The following is a 15,909-nucleotide window of genomic DNA, read 5'->3' as shown; positions in this document are numbered from 1 at the left end:
ACAAGTTAGAACAAGTGAAAACATGGAAATTAGTTTTCACCTGTCTCAGATCAGTGTAAAGATCAGTGTAAAGGACGAAGAGGAGAGGAAGCCACTTTAGTTTAGAAATGTGCCCGATAGGTGAAAGAACCATGGCCGAAGTGTACTATCAATAGAGTGTCACTTCAGTTAGATCAATGATTAAAGGAGAGAAGACATGGAGCAAAGTGATTTCAGAGAAACTCTCTTTTACAATCTTGATATTTTACTCCATCTACTGGACATAAATGAGTAGTCGTACCTGATCGTTGCAAAAAAGACCACCCTAAGGTGAGTTAAGGTTAGGATTTGGGTTAGGGGCATCTTCTATTTTCAAAGCAATTTCACTTAGTCAGTTATCCTCTGCAAGTTTATGGATAGAACCATAATGGTTTGAGGACTCTCAATAAGGCATTGAAAAAACAAACAAAAACGGTAGGTTGACTATAAGCTTTATTGACATGATTTAGATTCCCTTATTTACAATTGTTCAAGGGCTTTGTTAGTCTCTACAGTTGATCAGCACCGTCTAAATACTGTCTCAAGATGTGGATTCATTTTAGAATTGCACAACATTGAAAAAATATTATAATACTGATTGTTAAAGAATACAATAGGAGTCAGTGGGGTAGGAAATGTAAATTCAGTGCACTTAATGGCTTTTGTATGTAAGAGTGAGTGAGTGAGTGAGTGAGTGTGTGTGTGTGTGTGTGTGTGTGTGTGTGTGTGTGTGTGTGTGTGTGTGTGTGTGTGTGTGTGTGTGTGTGTTCTACACAGAGGGTGCCCTAGAGAGCTACAGAAGGCCAGACATAAAAGACTAAACTGTTCAATTCTTGCACTTTAACCCTGTATTCACTGTGTCCCACTCCTGCTTCATCTCATGTATCACTCTCGTTTGTTTATGGTCTTCTGTGGTCAGAGTCACAACCTTTCTGTGACTTTGACTCCTTCTGCGGAGATGAAGGGGCTTTTTATATGAAAAACGATGTTATCTTTACGAATAACAGCCCTCAGTTCAACACACTGCTTTGATGCATTTCATTAGATTTAATGAGTGGCACCTCAAAGGTCATACACAAATATATACACAGTGTTTGGTTTGTGTAAACTATTCTCTGTGTGTAGTGTGCTACATGCAGGCCATAGTGGAGTGGAGTGTGTGTGTGCGTGTGCGTGTGTGCGTGTGTGTATTTGTGTGTGTGTGTGTGTGTGTGTTAGTTCGTGTGGATCATCCACACCCTGTGTTAGGTGTTCTCCAGAGTACAGGCCATAGTGGAGCGGAGTGTGTGTGTGTGTGTGTGTGTGTGTGTGTGTGTTAGTTAGTGTGGATCATCCACATCCTGTGTTAGGTGTTCTCCAGTGTACAGGCCGTAGTGGAGTGTGTCTTGCTGGGCTGCGGCCCAGGCCATTTGCAGGCTGTTGAAGCGGGCGGACCAGCCACCCTGGGGATCCACCACTACCACACCCGCCAGACCCCCCACCCTCTCCTTCATATATGATAGAGCCATGTCAGCTGCAGCCTCCGCACTACATCCTGAGGACACAAACACCAAATAGATGGATGGATGGGATGGATGGTACAATAGTTGGATGGAAAGATGGATGGAGAGATGGTTGGATGAAGGAGTGATAGATGGATGGATGATGGAGTGATAGATGGATGGATGATGGATATGATGGGTAGGTGGCTACATTAAAGGGTCAATCTGGGATTTGTCCATCCATTTTTTTTTTTTACTTTTAAATTAATGATATATAGCCATTGATTCTTGAAGAATGTAACTTATCATCAGAACCCCAAATGTCCGCTTGTTTTACTCTGTTGTTTGTAAACAATATAATTGTAAACAAACACTGTATAGCTTCAAAACATGGTTAAAACTCGCTCTATGTATTTGAGAGTAGTTACATTTCTCCAGCCCCATCCTTCAGCTGTTTACCAAAAAAGTGGCGGGGAGACCACTTTCTTGTTGTTTGAATCCCAGATTGCCCCTTTAATGAATGATCCAATAAATCTACAGTGTGTTTCTCTTATGTTTCATGTATGTCTCCATCTATTGATTGTGAGTGAGTGAGTGAGTGAGTGAGTGAGTGAGTGAGTGAGTGAGTGAGTGAGTGAGTGAGTGAGTGAGTGAGTGAGTGAGTGAGTGAGTGTGTGTGTGTGTGTGTGTGTGTGTGTGTGTGTGTGTGTGTGTGTGTGTGTGTGTGTTACCTTGCTCCATGTGGAACAGGATGAGTCTGGCCAGAGTGACTTTCATGATGGCTTCTCCATGGCCCGTAGGGGACACTGCTCCCACTCTGTTATCAGCATAACCCCCACAACCTGACACACACACACACACACACACACACACACACACACACACACACACACACACACACACACACACACACACACACACACACACACACACACACACACACACACACACACACACACACACTTAAATCAATCAATGAACGCTGTAACAAAGCTGGATATTTGGAACAACTGTACTGTCTTTGAAATCTATGCGGCTCAAAAGTGATTAAACGTGTTAAAACCTTGTCAGTGAATTGGATTTGGATGAATGGTGTAGCTGATCACTGATTCATGCCCTAGATATTTATTTACATCACTGATTAACATTGACCAATTTCTCTAGAGGTAAAATCCTCTATTGGATTTCCCTTAGTGCTATTTTTTACTGACACCTCTGAAATAGATGTTTTAGATGTATGGTGGACGGGGTTCAAACCCGCGTCTCCCATGTGGAAGACCCAATTATCCACCATGCAAACAATAGGACATCCTCAAGGTCCAAGGGCAACCCTTGAGTTTACTGTACATGTCTCAGGCAGGGCTCATTACCAGAGTGTGATTCCAAATCACCTCCACTACATATGTTTATTTGCATGGTTTGTACCCTGCATGTCTGTGTCTCTGTGCAGTCTAGGACTGAGAGGCAGCAGTGCTGTGACTAGTGTGTGTAATGGCCACAGTGAAACATTAACCCAGCAGGTAGTGGCTGGTTCAACACTCACCACACATTCCTCCACGTCTCTGGGGACAAAGGTCAAACAACCATTCAGCATTTACCATTTATTGATATGGATCAGGGATAAATCTGCTGCATGTCTCTCCACTCTTCTTTCTCTCTATCCTTCTCTCTGTCTTTCACCCTCCCTCTCTCAACTTCATTAAATGGTGAATGAATGTCAGGAGGAGCCACAATCAATGTTAATAAAATATTTTGGTTTATGTATAATAAAACCAAGAGTTGTTAACACTGTTAGCTTCCTAAACATGACTTACCAATACAGGCAGTGTCTCCTACTCTGCCCTCCATCTTGTTCAGCATGCCACCGGTAGAGGTGGCACAGGCTATGTTCCCCTCCGAATCCACTGCCACTGCCCCGACGGTGCCCATCTTCCCCCTGGCAAGCAAACACACACACATTTTACATTTGCCATTTAGTAGACACACACACACACATGAGCACACACACACACACACATGAGCACACACACACACACACAGACACACACGCACACATACATATACAAAATACAAATCATATCTCATTTGATCTGATACCATGCTACTGAATACCATGTTCAATCATGTTATTCATATGTTATATTGTCATGTCAAGTTGCATCATACACTACATTACATTTAGCATGACCTCACATCAATCTATCACATTCTACATTGAGTATGACATTATATCCCATGCCATGCTCACATCTGGCACTCTACAGGGTTGGCATCTGGAGCCAGGTTCTTCCTCCAGCGCATGCGGGAATAGTCTGTGATCAGGGACTCCTCCGACACCTCAGGCACACCCATCGCCCGGGCAAACTGACTGGCACCCTCAGCCGTCAGACACAGGTGACTCGTCTGCACGGGAAAACAGGGGCTTGTTCAACAAGGTGTAACATGCTCAATATTACACAAAGAAATTAAATATAATAGAAGAGATATGCTTCATTTATTTATTCAGGGATATCAATCTGTGTGTGTGTGTGTGTGTGTGTGTGTGTGTGTGTGTGTGTGTGTGTGTGTGTGTGTGTGTGTGTGCGTGCGTGTGTGTATGTGTGCGTGCGTGTGTGTGTGTACCTTATCCATGACTAGTCTGGCTAGTTGAATGGGGTTGGCCACTCTCTTGACTGCAGACACAGCCCCGCTTGCCAGTGTTCTCCCGTCCATCACAATTGCGTCCATCTCTACCTCGCCCTTAGTGTTCAGCACCGAACCCCGCCCTGTGGCATGCAGGGATACAGGAGGTATTTTTTAATTGTACATATATACTAAAGAAGTTTTCCCTGAACACGTGACGAGACTAGGTAAAACTCTGGGCCCTGGTAATAGGGCCTTGGATAGGGCCCAGGGCCTAGGATATTCCAGGTCTGGTCACGTTTTGGAAAAACTCTGCTCGCTCTATGTCAAGATATCTATCCAGGATAGTCTCATTGACATCTGATCTTTGACCAAAAGATTTGGTCAAAGATGGCGGCACAGTCTGAATAATGATCCCAAACATAAAAAAAACACAATATGGCCAAAACTCCACTCAGCCTACCACAGGGTTGGTTAAAGCTATAGCTGTTTACACCTTAACACATCTATGAGGGGCTGTCAAGAAATATCTAGGGTTAGGGGCTAGTCGTTGGTTTGGATTTGGGCGATAGGGTTGCTGTGTAGTAAGGGTTTGAATGGACAACGTATATTGAGGTTAGGGCTTTACCTGCATTGTAGGCGGGGTTATTCTCCAGCAGAGTGACGGCCTCAACCACTGCGTCCATGGCACTACCCTGTCCCTGGAGAATGGCATAGCCCCCTCTGACCGCTGCCCGGACCCCCGCACAAGACAGGTCCGCACGCTCCTTTGGAATATGCCCCGCCCCTCCATGCACGACTAACACAGGCAGCATGACTGTCATGGAGGACCAGAGAAGGTGAGACCAGTTACAAGGAATAAGGCAAAATCTGTGTGACTTGAGATCTGTGTGTGAAAACTCCTACTTTGGCACAAATCATCAGATTCTGTCCACTAATTGCCAATAAAGAGCTTGACTGGTTAAATTAGGTGTAGGTCCAGTGCTAGACTCGGACAAAAGCCTACACACCCGGTAGCTACGCCGTGTACATAGTCTCCTAAAAAGTAATTGTCCTGGTTATTGTATAATAGTAAAATAGCCTACAGTGAATACAGTGTAGCCTTCTGTAGTAGCTTTATTAGCTCCTAATCTACAGTACCATACTAAATACTAACCCTGTTGTTGAGTACAGCTGTGCCAGAATAGTTTCACAGAAAAGGTGGCCTATTCAACAACACCATTGTTGTTTGGACTGTCTATAGGATGGCACACACACACTCACTGCTTAAGTTGATCAATTAAACAATATTTGTAAGTGATTTTGGATTTTGTATCTATTATAAGCCATGGTGAGCAACATCCCCAAGAAAACATTTTGTTATCTAATTCAAACGATCGATTTCGAGTTGAGATCTTACACATGACCTATACGTTTTCTGATATGTCTTTTGAGTGCTAGCTAGACAATTGCTTAAGCAATTATGCAAAGCAAATGGACGGAAAAACATTTGAATGTAACTCAGGAAATACAGTAATGATATAACAGGGGGTAGATGTGCATGCCATGAACGGATATTTTCTTGAGAAACGTTCTTCTGTTTACATTTTCTTACCAGTATGAATCGGCCGTAGTCCTCTCAGAATCAGCACTGTTGGTGTAATGAGGACGTACACGTCACGAGAGAACCCTGTATTTACGTGTCAAAATAAAGGTCCTTTATAAACTGTATTGTATTCTACACAATTGGTTGAAATTGCTGTTTGGCAAAAAAAATCAACATTTTTATAAATGTTGTGCCAACAAAACTACATAGACAGGCATGCAAACAGTTTTCAAGACCTGAATAAAATGTCTTGAGCTCGGTTGTTTTTCCAGTGAGGCTACTGACTGTTGACTATTTGCTGCCATCTACTGGAAATTATGAATGAACTGGGATCTGATTTTGTTAGAAACATCACAGACAAGTTTTGCATCTGGTAAAAAGACACCAGTGATCCTAACGAGAACCAGCTTCAACAAGATGACATTTGGCTCACACTGGTGAGAGAGATGACTAGCCTACTTGTTACCTACTTCTTCTTATACTGGTCTGTCTTTCGGCTACTCACCTCACCGTATCACGCATGGTGTATTCGACTTGGGTAGGATAATAGTGAATAAATGAAGCTGAAAGTGAAACACTGAAAATAACAGGTTACACACAAGTATGAATATAACAAGTGGACTTAGTGGAGTTCAGGCACATAATGATACGCATGCCATAGCCCAGACCTTCGATAGATTGAGATATGTTTCTGAGAAAAGAAAATGTATTGAGCGAGTTCTCCTCTTTTGAATCTTGCCGTTCAGCTAGCGCTGTCCATGGTACTGAAATATAGCTCCCGCATCGGGAGGGTCTAATCATTTGCTGATTTATCTGTTTCTCTTTGTCACATTAATTATGTTGCTAGATAAACATAATAGCCTATATATTATGATGATTCTTCAAATAATTACTTTATTTTAATCGATCGAATAAAGCTATGTTATGTTGTCAGAATAAAGTTGATGTTCAGCTATACATTTTGAATGGCATTTTGAATGGTTTAAAGACAACCACCACATTACAACGCTGTGTTCGGTTCAGATCTCCCCAACAAGATTACTAGCACTTAATATATAGGCGCTCGGGAAGGAGAGGACAAGAGGTGTGTAACTGGTGTTGGTGGAGGGATGGAAGGAATAAAAAAGAAGCAAGGAAGGGCGTGCGCGTCAGCACGCTACGATTGGTGAAGTGGGAAAGGAGAGAATCGCGTGTGCACGCCTCGTACGGTGAGCTCTCATTCTCAAATGAGGGCTGCGCGCTCCCGCCGTGTGAAGGTCCGCGCGCTTGAGGGGCTGCGGTCCCATTGACGGTTCCATCTCCCTGACAGCGGCAGCATCAGCAGCAGAGAGCGGCAGCGGTGGAAAACAAGGAGCCGCCTCGCCCCGCAGCCAGCCAGCCCATACAGCGTACAAGCCAAGGCTTGAACATCTCTCCCGGGTAACCGAGTGACATCCTCCGCCGGAGATATGGGCTCCCCTTAACTGGAGGTGGAGGGGAGAGGCGGGCGGGTGGGGGGTGGGGGGGAGAAGAGAGAAGAGCGAGATAGGGAGAAGGAGAGGGAGAGAAAAAGGCGACTAGGAACCGAAGCACTACCACCGCCGTGGGTGCCCGCCACCATGGGAACCTTGCGTCAATTGCCCAAGCCGCAGCTTTGTCCGAGGGCCATGTCGTGATCCGTGGGCTCCGCCAGCGCGATTTCTGTCCGTGTTCCGAGCCGCCGAGGAGAGGGGGAGAACATGTCCGCCTCGGTGGGCCCTCGGGGCGGCCCGCGCCCACCCGTCGCGCCGGCGTCCATGCCCGAGCCGGACTTGAGCCATTTGACGGAGGAGGAAAGAAAGATCATCATGGCCGTGCTGGCTCGGCAGCGGGAAGAGGAGGAAAAGGAGGAGGCCATGTTAAAGTAAGAGATGCACTAGGCTAGAGATTTTTCCGCTCTGGAAATGCTGGGGAGGTGTGGTGGGGAGATGTTAGCCCACTGGATATAGTCTATAGGCAACCATCTATAGGCTATGCCAAATCTGTACACACAACCTTGTGTGTGTGTGTGTGTGTGTGTGTGTGTGTGAGAGAGAGAGAGAGAGAGAGAGAGAGAGAGTGAGCAAAAGAGTGAGTGCGTGAATAGCAGTGAGTGTGCCTATTTGTGAGAGTATGTGTATGTATGTGAGAGTGTGTGTGCGAACGTGTGTCTGTTTGTATCTCGCATCTCAGGCTATACTATCAGTGGTATCCCTGGTAGTGTTGATAAGTCAGTAATGGACATGCATGCTTGACTGCCTACAATGTTGATTGGCTAAACTTCATGAACATCTCAGGCATCTCTATAGGCTATAATATCAGTGGTAGCCCTGGTTCTCATGTAATTAGTTTACAGTCAAAGAGGACCTACCAAGGTGTCCCTACATGCGGTGTGTGTGTGTGTGTGTGTGTGTGTGTGTGTGTGTGTGTGTGTGTGAGAGAGAGAGAGAGAGAGAGAGGGGGGGGGGGGTATCAGCGCCGTCACAGGTGTAACTTGGTTAGAGAGGAAGAGAGGGGTGTGTCATCCCCGAGACACGCAGCAGCGTCACGCTCGAGTGTGTTCGGATACCCGGACACGAATAAAGAGAAATATAACTAATTTTTCAACCGCACCCATCTTCTCCGTTTACACCAATGCAATCTCGTCCTCTCTTTTCTTCGAATGCGTCCTAAGCTTAGGTATCTTATCGCCCACGGTCTATTCTCAAATATGCAATCAGTGTATATAACCTGTTATAGCATAGTAGAATGTGATCCCAGAGAGATTCTGTGATTTTTACATTATGTCAAACCAGCAGAACAGCATCTCTGCTCAAGCTGTATATTTCTATCCATCCTCAATCATAACAGCTGTTTGTGTGTTCGCTGCTTTGGCGACGGGGTGCGGTTGAATATCTCAGCCCAATGTAGGCCAGCACTCGCACAGGCTGCATCCCCTGCTTTGGAGGGGGGCTAGCGTAAATGCATAATGCTGTGTATGCCCTGTGCGTAATGTTATTATTGTAGATGCTGGGGTGAAAACCAAGTGCTTTCACACACATTATCATACGGAGCGTGAGCTGGTGTATGGAGTAAGCACGTCTGCTGTATTTGTCACGATGACATTTCTATGGTTTGCCATCGTAAATAAATTCTACTCATTCTGGACATAGCCCACGTCCACCGATAGCCTGACAAACTGCAGCGAGTGGAAATGACGTCAAACAACCGTGTTTCTCATAGTATCGCATAGCCTAGTCTAAGGGGAATGAATAACGACCCTCCTATGAGAACCTCTTTTCAGCTAATGCACGTCGGTGTTCTATTTTAGGCTACTTGTGCGGAGTGAGTCCTGGAACGGCAAATCGATTCATTGCATCTAAAGAGGGAATTGTCCAATACATAAGTGGGCATGCACCATTTCCATGCATTAAGGATATATCATTCAGTCTTGTCATAATAGTAGGCTAAAGCATATGAGCACATATTGTACGGTATAAATCAGAACACACACACACACACACACACACACACACACACACACACACACACACACACACACACATACACACGCCGTATAATGTAATTTATTTAGTTTACACTAATCACAACATCAGATTACTGTCGAAGACTATGACCAGGCTGAACTGGAATGTTATCTAATCTGCCCATTCTATGATTGTAAAGCCGCTTAATGAATTTACAAATGTGAGTATACAGCTGATCAAACCAGTCCTGCAAGGTGATACAGTATAGCTACCTGCACACAATGAGTCAGCTCTGAAAAGTTTATACTGTACATCTATTAATGTGATTAATAGGGGGTTGAACAGCTACAAATACTGGGCAGAGAGACACAGCTGCAATCAGCCAGTCTTCTTATAACACCAGTCCAATGATAGCTCAAACACATGATGATAACAAAAATGTTACTCCTTTCATATTTCGACAATTCTACTATGTTGAAGGCTTAACACTAGAGCTTTGCCTGTGATCAAGATGATAAAAGGACTCATTCATAAAAAAGGGTTAGGGTTATGGGGCTTTGTTTCAAGGAATGTCATAACAACATTTTCCTCCTGTGTATTCCAGAGAGGAGAAGCCCATCCAAGCAAGAACTGTGAACCTGGTTGGGCAGAAGAAGCCTCCTCAGCAAAATGATGTCAGGTAAAGGACCATCATACAACCATTCTACTGTACATTCAATTTCAAATTCTGACCTGGGAAGAGTGTAATGATGAGAACAGGATTGGTCTTGAGAGCTTTGGTCATGTCATGTCATTCACAATTTGAACAGAAAATTGCAGCCAGGGTCTTCTGAGAGGACACTTTGAGTCACATCCCAGGTTCCTTTCACTGTGGAGAGGATGTGTGGTAGTGGGAGCTTCGGTCAGTAGTGGAAATTGTCACTGCAGCACAATGATCAAAGGATAGAGCGTGTTTGTGTGTTTGTGCGTGTGTGTGTGCGTGCGTGCGTGCGTGTGTGAGTGCGTGCGTGCGTGCGTGCGTGCATTTGTGTGTGTGTGTCTGTGTGTGTCTGTGTGTGGGTGTGTGTGGGTGTGTGTGTGAGGGGTAGGATCAGAGAGCAGTGGGATTAAGGGGGAAGGCAGCTGGAGCACATCTGCTTCCCTGAGGAATCCCGGAGTGGGGCCCGTTATGACATCATACCACGAAATTCCGGTCAGTATTCCAACCATAGAAACCCTGTATGAGAGAGAATATTTTTTGGAAAGTATGAAAACTCTCAAGTGTGTGTGTTTCATGGCTGTGATATGCCAATGGTTCCTTCTGTGTTTGTCTACAATCATAGATGATGACGGATGTCGATTGGAGAGATGAATTTGTGGTGCTGAGGACATGCAAAGCAGATATCTGTAAAGGGCAAATAAAATGAACTTTGAGGAAGGGGACTCAGAATGCATTAACAAGAGGCCTACTGCACTGATCCTGTTGATAAAGAGAAACATAAACAAATAGAGTGCAGCTTTCATAACTCTCCGCCACAGTACACTAATCTGTTGCTCGAGGATGAGCCATGAAAAGCCATGTCTTCCCCCCTTTCCCACTGAGTAAGTTCATCTCTTCATATGAGCAACTAGCCTCACCTAGCATTCTTGTTAACACTTTTGCATGGGTGGACTCACCGATGACTCACCATTTCACTGAAACCCAGCCCTAACCCAGTCCCATTCCTAATTCTCTCCAGCTCTTCCGCTGTTGTCCCCCCAGCGTGCAGAGAGGCTCCTGGGAGGCTGAGGTTATCAGCCAACCCCAGAGCAGAGGAAATTACTTTGGGCCAATCCCAAGGCTCGGTAGGGTAACTGTGGTGTCACTATGCCATCGCCATGGCTCCCCTGTGTCAAGAGACTCTGCAAACGTGTGATGATACGAAGAGTACTCAAGTCTCCCTTTATGGGCCTTCACAGGAGAAAAACATGCATACTGCATTGTACACACACCATTGAAGCACTGCTAACTAAAACAAATTAGTTTGTGTGTGTGTGTGTGTGTGTGTGTGTGTGTGTGTGTGTGTGTGTGTTTGTGTGTGTGTGTGTGTGTGTGTGTGTGTGTGTGTGTGTGTGTGTGTGTGTGTGTGTGTAAAGGTGGTGAGATGGTACTTACCCTGCCACCATAGTGGAGGTAGCTAGCTTTGTATCGTAGTGAGTTTTTGCATGTATATGTGTGTGTGTGTGTGTTTGTGTGTGTGTGTGGGTGTGTGAGTATATTGACTGTGCCCACCCTGCTGAAGGTAGCTAGCTTTGTATCGCAGTGAGTTTTTGCATGTATATGTGTGTGTGTGTGTGTGTGTGTGTGTGTTTGTGTGTGTGTGTGGGTGTGTGAGTATATTGACTGTGCCCACCCTGCTGAAGGTAGCTAGCTTTGTGTGGCAGTGCCAGACCATATGGAGCTCTGTCTGGGGAGCACACTACCCACTTAGCTCTGCTGTTGGCTCTGGTGCTCTCTCCATCTGTCTTTCCCATCTTCTCTCTCCATCTCTGCCTTTCTGTCTATTTCTATCTCACTATCTCTCCCTTTATCTCTCCCTCTCTGTCTGTCTTTTATCTGTCTTATAAAGTGTAAAAGGTGGAATAAAAATAGACATCCTAAGGTATCTGGCTAATTACAGTGTGTGTGCGTGCGACTAAGTGTGTCTACGGAGTTTGTAAGTAATAAGGTGTGTTTACTGACAGAGCAGAGAGTCTTCTTGAATGGACTGATTCTCTTCCCCCATTCTCTCTCTCTCTCTCTCTCTCTCTCTCTCTCTCTCTCACACGGACACACACACACTCACTCTCTCTATCTCTCTCTCTCTATCTATCTCTCTCGATCTCTCTTTTTTTTGGATTGTCTTGGACCTTAAGGGTTCTCTCAGTCATGACGATAGGCCTTCCAGACTAGTAGGACATGTAAACACTCCTATTATGTAAAGACTAATGGTAGTTCAAACCAGTGTTTGTGATGCAGTCAATAATCAATAAGTGTCCTACAGGTGAAGCACGTAGTTTTATGCGTTACTGCCCTCTCCAGCCACACTGGTGATTTGAAAATGTACATACATGTATGCCATGTTTTCTAATAACGGCAAGCGTGTGCATAACCTTATAAACAAACAAAACATAAACACGATAAGTAAAGGCCAGTGCTCGAACTCAACAATAGATTTTAGACAGTGCTCTTCAACTGAATGTTCCTCATCATGTGATATAATTCCTTGATCGCTATTGACTTGTCATGACCATTTAGCACTATTTTAAAGCTCAAATCTACATACTGGAGTGTTGTTGATACATTTTTGCAACTAATACCATTTTGGGTGGTTTTGGGAAACACCTGAAAATGTTCTAATGATTTCAATTATGCTGCTGAACATGTCTTATGCCGTTAAGAGAGGAAGTGATATAATGAACCCTTGTGTTATGTTCACTTTTTGGACCCTTTGGTACTGTTCGCCGGGTCAAATTGGGACATTATTTGGACTAGGACATTATTGGGATTTTAAAGCAATACAGAAATAAAAATGTAGGTAAAAATACTTAACATATATTGTCTTTATCTCAATTCCCAACAATATAGATAACATATATGGTTTATGATGCCATTTACCTATGCTGGATCACATTTAACAATATGTGTGTGTGTGTGTGTGTGTGTGTGTGTGTTTGATATCCACAGAGAAATTGAGAGGTGATTTTGAAAAGAAAACGAATACAGTGAGAGAATACTTATGGGCCATGAGTAAGGGGGGGGTTGAGTGTCTGGGGGGCAATATTGTCTATAACATGGTGGAGAGGGTTGTCTGTTCAATCTATGAAATGCGCTGCAAATCTGATGCAAATCATGTGTGCATAGGTGTGTGCAGGTGTGAGAGCAAATTAGAGATAGGTAGGTAGTGTGACAAGAACTGAAGTAACTATTTTTGTCTCATATTTACCTTGTGTTCACCTACAATTTCACATTGGATCAGGGATAAATGTGTGTGTGTGTGTGTGTGTGTGGGGGGGGGGGGGGTAGCATGTGTATTCAATGAAAATGTGTTCTTTTACATGTTCTTCACAGAAAATAAGCCAAGGCCATAGAGTTTCATGTTGAAAAAATAATTCACCCGGACACCACACAGGGTTAAGTGGAAGAAGCATCGAGAGAGAGAGAGTGTGTGTGTGAGTGAAGGAGAGAGTGTGAGAGAAATAGGAGAAGGGCATGGATGGATGTTGGAAGTAGGGAGAGAGAGATGGGGAGTGTAGTTACACCCGGGCCACTCGGCACAGCGACTGTTCCGGCGGAAGCAAGGGGGGATGGGAGGTACAGTAGGCCAACCTTGCCAGAGAACGACAGAGAGAGAGCGATAACGGGTGACAATGTGGCACTCTGTGTACCCCTGACGCCATATGGTTGTGCCACCTAGAGTGGGCACAGACCAGACCACCACAGCAGAACAGGCACAAACCAACATAGAAATAGAAGTGCCCGGACGATACCATAAAAAGAGTTAGATTGTATTACATTAGAATGTAAAGCAAGTTGTCATAAGATGGCATGAATGTTTCTGACGTCTGTTATGTCATTATTATTAGTTGTTATAAAGTCCTTATAAAGTTGAGGAGAATCCCTCTGGACCCCAGTCAATCTTGTGTATTTCTACAGAATGTTCAAGGCTTTATGAAATGTTCTATTGTCAGAAGGCATCTCAGCTCCATAGGGATATTTCAAATCTTTGTTCCATAATTGGCTAGTTATTTTAGGTGTTATACAGAATCTCTATGAGGCTCTTGCTTGTGTGCGGTGGTCAGTGCAGGGAAGAATGGGATAGGATGTCAATGTGGAGTCTTAGGCAAAGACAAGCTGAATTGATTGTTTAGGATATATGTGTACAGTGGTCAGTGTGCAGTAAATCCAAAGTTACTGATGATGCCCCCTACTGTATTGAACTTCCTGCGAGAGAGAAAGGACCCTTTCTCTCTCTGTCCACTCCCCTCTCACACACACACACACACACACACACACACACACACACACACACACACACTACGCAAACTATTAAGCGGGGCTACAGGGACCAATTTCCAAAGCTGGCAACCCTTTTTCAATCTTCCAAATAGCGTGAGGAGGAAATAACTTTTTTTTAAAGCTCATCTATTATAAGATTCAGAATTTACAGAGACCAATCTTTTGGATGACTCCTCTTGTATGGAGAGAGAGAGAGAGAGAGAGAGAGAGAGAGAGAGAGAGAGAGAGAGAGAGAGAGAGGAGAGAGAGAGAGAGAGAGAGAGAGGGAGAGAGAGAGAGAGAGGAGAGAGAGAGAGAGAGAGAGAGAGAGAGAGAGAGAGAGAGAGCTTAATTTCTAAATGGCTGCGAAGTGATTTTCTCTCGCTTTCCTCTGACACTCCCTCATTGTTATTTGATTCATGTCCGCTAGCTTTTTGAATATCGATCCGAGATGAGAGGGTGAGTCACGAATAGAGCCCTTAGTCATTATAGCTGAGATGCAGCGGTGTAAGGGGACTTTATGAATGCTTATGAGTAGAGCCAAGAATGAACCCCAAGGCCCTTGTTACAGTGTACATCTATACTATACAGGTCCACACTACACTACAGGTTTTTTACACACTCCTTTGTATGTGTGTAATACTGTCTGCGTATGTGTGCAATGTGTGCATGCATGTGTGTGTAGTATGTGTTACTGTCTGTGTGTGTGTGTGTGTGTGTGTGTGTGTGTGTATGTGTGTGTGTGTGTGTGTGGCAGAAGATTTACAGCTGCAGCTCTGAGGGGGGATGGGGGGAGGTTGATGAATGGGAGAGTGTGTGTGTCTGCAGTATGTTTGTCCTTGTTAGGTGTCTGAGTTACGGCATGCTTTTCATCTCTGTAACAACGCATTACTACATGACTCCTTGTGGCCCCAGCAGTGAGAAGACTTAACAACAGGTGTTGTGACCAATGGTCAGGCCCTTACCACCCGGCACTTAAGAGTTGCCCCATTCACCTCTCAAATGTAGTCGCGCCTATCTGCAGATCTAGGATCAGATCCCTGTACACTCAATTATAAGTATGTAAGTAATAAGTAAGTAAGTGTTTGGACCTTTTCATTTCAATATGGCATGGTGTCCATTATGATTTTCTAAATTATGTTTTTTACTGGCTTTACATAGAACCAGAAGGCAGCGTTCTACCATAGGAACGGGAGGCCTTATGCTAATGTTGTTTTTCAGAGTGAATTGCGAACCATTTGTTTTGAAAAACACTCACTTGGGCTTATTAGCACTTCACAAAGAGTTATTTTTATTCCCTATAAAAGTATTGAATGGTGTGAAGAAGAGGAGGGAGGAGTGTGTGTGTGTGTGTGTGTGTGTGTACGTGCGTGCCTGCGTGTGTGCCTGCGTGTGTGCGTGCGGGTGTATGTATGTATGTGTGTGAGCATTTGTAGAAAAGTAAACCTGGGACTCACTTTGGTTTAACCTTGCATCTCGTTTGTGAATCTTAGTGTTTCTGGATTTTCTTAATGAGCTGCTTGTCAGCCTGTCACCCTCTTTTTCTCACCCTTTCTCCCTCTCTCTCCCTCTCTCTCTCTCTCTCTCTCTTTCTCACTCTCATTAAGATGTTTTTACATGTCTGCAAAACATTCCCCCACAGTGTGTTTGATGAAGTTGGCCCACCTAAGAGGGACTTGCCAGAGCAGTAGAGCTGTCAGCCTTCCGGTAGTTGTAAAAAGCCCTCTTTTCTCATCTCAGTAA

At 44.4% G+C, this 15,909-nt stretch overlaps 2 protein-coding genes across 2 annotated transcripts in view; one reads left to right on the top strand and one right to left on the bottom strand.

The window, feature by feature from the left end:
* Positions 1 to 552: 552 nt before the first annotated feature.
* Positions 553 to 4,945, bottom strand: asrgl1 (asparaginase and isoaspartyl peptidase 1; the record flags this gene model as incomplete). Its single annotated transcript, XM_083694929.1, has 6 exons — positions 553 to 1,552; positions 2,231 to 2,341; positions 3,314 to 3,435; positions 3,748 to 3,902; positions 4,122 to 4,264; positions 4,750 to 4,945. 6 exons carry the CDS (start codon positions 4,943 to 4,945, stop codon positions 1,338 to 1,340), a joined length of 942 nt encoding a protein of 313 aa, XP_083551055.1. The 3' UTR covers positions 553 to 1,337.
* Positions 4,946 to 7,424: 2,479 nt separating this feature from the next.
* The window catches only part of LOC310823050 (regulating synaptic membrane exocytosis protein 1-like), a gene marked incomplete at its 5' end in the record, with an annotated part of 48,684 nt that continues 40,199 nt past the window's right edge, over positions 7,425 to 15,909 (top strand). Inside the window, 2 exons of the mRNA XM_083695729.1 lie at positions 7,425 to 7,588; positions 9,775 to 9,849. Of these exons, the coding sequence (XP_083551855.1) occupies positions 7,425 to 7,588; positions 9,775 to 9,849 (239 nt within the window). The remainder of the gene's footprint in view (positions 7,589 to 9,774; positions 9,850 to 15,909) is intronic.

The sequence above is a fragment of the Argentina silus genome, assembly GCF_951799395.1.
Source record: "Argentina silus genome assembly, chromosome: X".
In the NCBI taxonomy this organism is placed as follows: Eukaryota; Metazoa; Chordata; class Actinopteri; order Argentiniformes; family Argentinidae; genus Argentina; species Argentina silus.
This window is presented reverse-complemented; position numbering and strand designations above follow the sequence as displayed.